The 5,861-nt window shown below is 60.9% G+C and overlaps 1 protein-coding gene across 1 annotated transcript; it reads left to right on the top strand.

Annotated features, from left to right (window-relative positions):
- Window positions 1-2,293: 2,293 nt before the first annotated feature.
- Window positions 2,294-4,520, top strand: LOC121676275 (pyroglutamylated RFamide peptide). Its single transcript, XM_042052577.1, has one exon. The coding sequence runs from the start codon at window positions 2,294-2,296 to the stop codon at window positions 2,678-2,680; it is 387 nt and encodes a 128-aa protein (XP_041908511.1). The 3' UTR covers window positions 2,681-4,520.
- Window positions 4,521-5,861: the final 1,341 nt, after the last annotated feature.

The following is a 5,861-nucleotide window of genomic DNA, read 5'->3' as shown; positions in this document are numbered from 1 at the left end:
CCCACCGTGTGACAGCCGTGCCCACGGCACAGCGCGGGGACACGGCCAGAGGGACCTGCTGTGGTGACAGCAAAGGCAGTGACAGTGGGTCACTGCAGCTCTTCGCTGCGCTGGGTGATGGCTCCTTCCCCGTGCCAGGCTCATGGCATGGCATCCCTGGGAACTTGCCCACCACACTGAAACCGCTCTGCAAAACAAGAGCTGGGGAGACCCAGGGAGCAGAGGAGGCTTCTCAGGGCTCCAGCCCAAACCCAGGCCCTGCAGGACCTCGGGGTGGCCCTAGGGCTGGGACTGGGAGGGTGGCAGGTGTCTGTGCCAAGGGGACCTGCTCCCTGCTCCAGTGGACAGAGCACCAAGCGATGCCCCCAGGCCCTTCCAGCTGCCCCGGCTCCAGGCTGTTATTTTCCATTCAGTTTTACCTCCCCTCCACAGCATTAATCACCAAGGAGCAGGAATGAAGGGCCTGGAATGCTGCCTCTTTCCAGGCACCCCAGGCACCCTAAGGTGTGCTCAGGGGAGTTCAGGGATGCCATGGCCCCTCACCTGCCCCACGTCACAGCCTGGCAGCAGCCCCTTTCCTGACAGAGGGTGTCACATCCCACTCTGCCACAGCCCAGGACAGACCTGGAGGGGACAGCAAGGTGCATTGGGGACCATGTCCCAGCACTGGTGGCTGCATGCGTTGACCAGAGAGGGTGGGAGCACTTGGGCATGTCCATGTGGGGCCAGGCTCTGGGTGGGTTTGGGGGTGCAGGGGTCTCCAGTGGTGCCTATGCACCCATCACACACACTTATGTGTGGGACCCCCAACAGCCGCACACAAGGACACATCAGCCAGATGAGGGGGACACACTTGGGCCCTCAGACAAGACCCTCCCTCCTGGCAGCATCCCTGAGAACTGCCAGGGACACAAGGCCAGCTCCCAGCTGCTCCTCCAAATGAGGCAGCAAATGAAGGCGGCGCGTTAATGAGTGGCGTTGCCGCACTCCCATTGTGGCAGCTCCACCAGCCCCTGCCCCCTCCCTCCCCCTCTTCAGCCCCCTCCCCGAGGATCCCACCCTCTTCTCTCTGTGGCAACACGTCCAAGGGGTGACATGGCAATCAGTGCTGGTGACTATTTAATGGCCCAAGGTGGGCTGGCCACTCATCTGGACGCAGGGTGGACAGAGAGGTGCCAGGGCTGGCAGCACCAGCCAGTGCGGAGGAGCAGAGGTGAGTGACCGGTGACCGTGTGTCTGTCTGTCTGTCTGTCCCTGCTTTACACCCCTGCCTAGATGGGCAGCACAGCCAGGAGGAGGCAAAGGCTGGTGGGAAGCAGCTGGGGACCCACCGGCACCCCCAGACCCCAGGACGGGACTCAGCAATTTGGCTCCACGACGGGCAAAGGGGTGCAAAAAGGAGAGAGCAGAACAGAGGCAAGGTGTGAAAAAGGTGGGGAGTGAAGCCCAAAGCGAAGCCTCCAGGCTCAGGGGTGTTGGGAAGGGCAGGCAGGGGCTTGAGTGCACCTGGGTCTGGTGCAGGAGAGAGAAACAGCCCCCTCAAGCCAGCATAGAGCAAACACCCTGGCCCCCAGCACCTGCAGCAGCTTTTAAGGCAATACCTCCAGATAATAGTAGTAGTAATAATAATAATAATAATAATACAACCCGTTTCCTCTTTCTGAGCCTTTGTGGGAGGAGGAAGGGAGGCAGAGCAGCCCTCCCCCTGCTGAAGGTCACCCCCGCCTGTGGCACTGCACGAGGCTCAGGACTTCACTCCCTTCTGCTCTGCTCAGACCCGTCTGCCAGGGCAGCTCCGAGCCCCATAAAGCAGAGGGATGTCGAGCACCTTCCTCTGCCTCTGTGTCACCCGGGCAGAACCCGCTCGTGGGGACGATCAGGGCGATGCTCCCGCGGTGCCTCCAAGCGGAGCGGGCATCTCCGGAGCCCATCGCCCTGCCCGGCTCTCAGCCCCCTCAGCCCCCAGCCCAGCGCTCGGCAGCGAACCAGCGGAGCAGCTGCAGGGCTGGAGCGTGTGAGCACGGACTTGCTGCCGATGTAGGGCAGCGGGGGTCCAGGAGGCAGGGGGGAGCTCAGGCCCCCAGCAGCCCCGCTGGTGCTGGGTGCTGGTGTGGAGGCTGCAGAAGGAGCAGTGGGTGCCTGGGGGGCTCTGGCAGGGGCGGCAGGGCTGGTTTGGGGGTGCCGCAGCAGGGATGGGGAACTGCCGAGGGCAGCCCGTGCTGCGGCCTCAGCCGCTGCCCGAGGATGTTCGGTGCTTCACTGACATTCCTTCCCCTTCCTGTGCTTCCCCCAGATGAGAGCACCCTACTCGCTGTCCTGCCTCTTCCTCCTGAGCCTGGGAGCCTGCTTCCCTCCCGGCGAGCGGTGGGAGCCGGGAGACCCCGGTGAAGGGGCTCTGCTCGGTCCCGGCTGGCAAACGGCGGCGGAGGGCCGGGGTCCCGGCTGGAGGGCAGGGGCAAAGCGGAGGCGAAGCGAGGAGCTGGACGCGCTGCTGGGCATCGCCGGGGAGCTGCGGGGATACGGCACGGCCGGGGCCGGGCAGCGGCCGGGCAGGCGGGGGGACCCCGAGCTGCTGCCCGTCGGAGGGGAGAAGCGCAGCGGCACCCTGGGGAACCTGGCCGAGGAGATCAACGGCTACAACAGGAAAAAAGGGGGCTTCACCTTCCGCTTCGGGAGATGAGAGCTTGGACTCGATTCCCCACGTCCTGCGGGTCACCCCGTCCCGTCCTTCCCTTCCGTCTCACCTAGGTTTGCTCGGACAAAAGGATATCGGGGGGCTTTGCTGCTGGGGTTGCCTTGGGGAGGGGGGACGCTGCGTTTGCTCCACTCCCAGCTCTGCTCTAGATCTCCCATCCCTGTTCCCAACCGATGCAATGGAGGAAGACGAGGGTGCCTTAAAGAGAAATCACCAAATCCCTTCCCTGGTCACACGCAGCTCTTGTTGGGGCACAGGGAAAGGGCCCAGTGCTGGGTCTCCAGTGCTGCAGAGCTGGCAGAGAGCAGGGATGGCACACGGGCATGGGCAGAGGAGGGTGGCACAACGGGATGGGCAGTAGGGCCGGGCAGCAAGGCTGGAGGGTTACAGCAGGATAGTCCTGGTGGTGACAGTCCCCAGGGAGTGCCTGTAGTCCAGGGCCAGCTGTCAGGGAGGAGAGGGTCCCTCAGAGCTCTCCACCAAGTGGCTGCTCTCCTGCCTATTAAGGAAAAGTCCCTCCAGCAGCAAATTCTGCTTAGTGTCAAATGCCTCTTACACGAGGCAGCTCCTGCCTGCAAAACCAGGGCAGAGCAGCGGGGTTCGAGAAAATCTTGTCCTTAACAACCCCTGATGCACGCACAGAAAGCTGCCCTGGCATCGCCAGTCCTGCCACGGCCCCACCTCCCTGCTCATGCCCCGAGCCCCAAACTCCTCACCCGGGTGAGACAGTGATGGCCAGCCTTCAACATCCTTGTCACATCACCCCGGCTCCTGCCTGACAGCCTGGCCCTTCCTAATGCCTTCCTGGTCTCATTACCACCTATTCCCAGCTGTAGCTACTGCAGAACTTGAAGTAGGACTGACCTTCAGTAGTAGAACTTCAGAAGGACTGAAACAAGGACTTCTGCACCTACTGGGGCCACTGAGAGGTGCTCGGTGGGTGTCCAGTCACCAGTGGTGCAGCTTTGGGAATCATTAGCCCCAAAAGCCAGCACAGTCACAGTAGCACAGAAGAGCCCCACTGCCCAGCTGCTGCCTTCCCCTCCTTTGGGCAGATTTAGCTCTGCCAATGCCGGTTTTTCTCTGTGCCTGCCAGAGGTACCAGCAGTTAGAGCTCTAACTACCTGCTGCAGGCACTAATGGCAACTTACACACTGAGCCACTGCTGGTATTTCATTGCAGGCACAAAAATGAGCCAGGAGATGATTTGCAAGTGCTAAATTGCACCCTCAAAAATCAGAGACCGTGGCAGGATTTGGTTGGGGGAGTAAAAAGATAAAAAAACCCCTTAAATCAGGCTGCAAGAGGTGCATTGTAATATCCATCAAGCAGACAGACCACTTAATGCAGTGCTGCGTGAGTTGTTCTGGCAGCAGGAGCAGTGACTGAGGCTGAACGGAGGAGCTGGGACCCAGGGGAAAACAGTTGTGGGGCAGCAGGTCCAGGGAGGAGCGATGGATGCACAGGACCAGGCTCATCAGAGCCGTGCAGAACGGGAGGGACTCCAGGTTTGCAGGGACACAGACAGTGGCAGGATTTGGCCCTCACACGAGGACGGTGCCGGCTGCGAAGGTGAGGAAGGGCATTTCCTGCCCCTGCATCCCTGCTGCCCTGACCGTCTCACACTGGGGAGCACAGCAGCGACCGACGGCACTCAGGGTGGCTGAGCCCACGCCAGCCCCCACCCCAGGCACCCCCGAACCCACCTGCATCCCTCTCAATTCCCGCCCCACCGAAGGCCCCCTGTTTGGATCGGGACGCAGGCGCCGCGCTCGCATCACACAGCGGAGACGGAGCTTTATCGATGTTTCTACGGCAACGGCTTCCCCCCACCCCCCTTTCTTTTGAGTGTTCAAACCATCAATAAACACGCACTGATCAATTTTACCCTGCGCTGGAGTCGGGGGGAGGGCTGGAAGGGAGGAAGGGGGAAGAGTTTTGGAATAACTCTGGGTCAGTGAGGGCCGGTAAATCCCTGGCTTTGCTGTGATGGATCATTGCAGGGGAGAGTGGCACTGACTGCTGCAGAAAGGGAAAGGAAACCTGCTGGGCAATGCTGTGGCTGCGGGGATGCCTGGGCTCTTGCACTCAAGTCCGGGAGAGGAACAGGCTCAGAAGAGCCTCATAAAAGCACACACATAACGAGGCTTTGATTGATGTGCAATAACGTCGGTAGAACTCACTGAAAATTGGAGCACTTACCTGGCAGGTGGGACAGTTGGGCTCAGCCCCCCGCCTCAGGGCTCCTTGATGCCACCAGGGCAGTGCCATCACCCTCTGCACCCTCTGTCTGGAAAGGGGCTCCTGCCAGGCTGTGACGTGGGGCAGGTGAGGGGCCATGGCATCCCTGAACTCCCCTGAGCACACCTTAGGGTGCCTGGGAAGAGGCAGCATTCCAGGCTCTTGATCCCTGCTCCTTGGTGATTAATAGTGGGGAGGGGAAGTAAAAGTGAATGGAAAATAACAGCCTGGAGCCTGGGGGTGTGTCTGGGAGGAAGGAGGGGGAACATGCCAAGAACCCCTGCACACTGGCCACGGTATCTGCCACCCAGCTCCCACAGGAAGCTACACCCCTTCCCAGTTCCTCTCCTCCTGAGGAAGGGAGCAGCTCCCGAGGGGACCCTGAACACCTTTGAGAGGCAGAGAGCTCGCAACCCGCCCTCACACCAACCCCTAAGGAGCTGGATCAACCAGGCCCTGGATTCCTCTACACGCGGCCAGTGCACCGAGACAGCAGGAGCCAATGCAGACACTGCTGTCACTGCTGGGACTCTCCACGAAACACCCCGCTAACCTTCCCTGCCCAGGCACAGCCCTCAGCCCTGCCCTGGCCTCTGCTCATCTGTTCCGCTCCCGTGGGCTGCCTCTCCCCTTTCCTCCCCCCGGGCAGACCTGCAGCACTACAAACACACACAACGGGAACAGCGAATCTCAGAAACCCAAAGGATGCTCTGCAGAAGAAGAGCCCGGTTTAATTGTGTCCAAGGGACTCATGAAGAGGCTCTGTGTATCATAACTGGGTCATGCAGGCTCCAGGAGCACAGGTGGGACCTTTACCAGCAGAATTGATAGTAGGACAAAGAAAGAACCCTCAACAGGGGGGCGATCGCTGGGAAAACATTCAGCATGGCCTGGTTTGCAGGTCAGCTTTCTGCTGAGCTGGATC

Source organism: Corvus kubaryi, unplaced genomic scaffold (genome assembly GCF_017639235.1).
Source record: "Corvus kubaryi isolate FWS band 111438036 unplaced genomic scaffold, C.kubaryi_AGA036_p1.0 78, whole genome shotgun sequence".
In the NCBI taxonomy this organism is placed as follows: Eukaryota; Metazoa; Chordata; class Aves; order Passeriformes; family Corvidae; genus Corvus; species Corvus kubaryi.
This window is presented reverse-complemented; position numbering and strand designations above follow the sequence as displayed.

Coding starts and splice junctions, on each gene's coding strand:
- LOC121676275 (XM_042052577.1), top strand. CDS start 2,294: ATGAGAGCACCCTACTCGCTGTCCTGCCTCTTCCTCCTGAGCCTGGGA.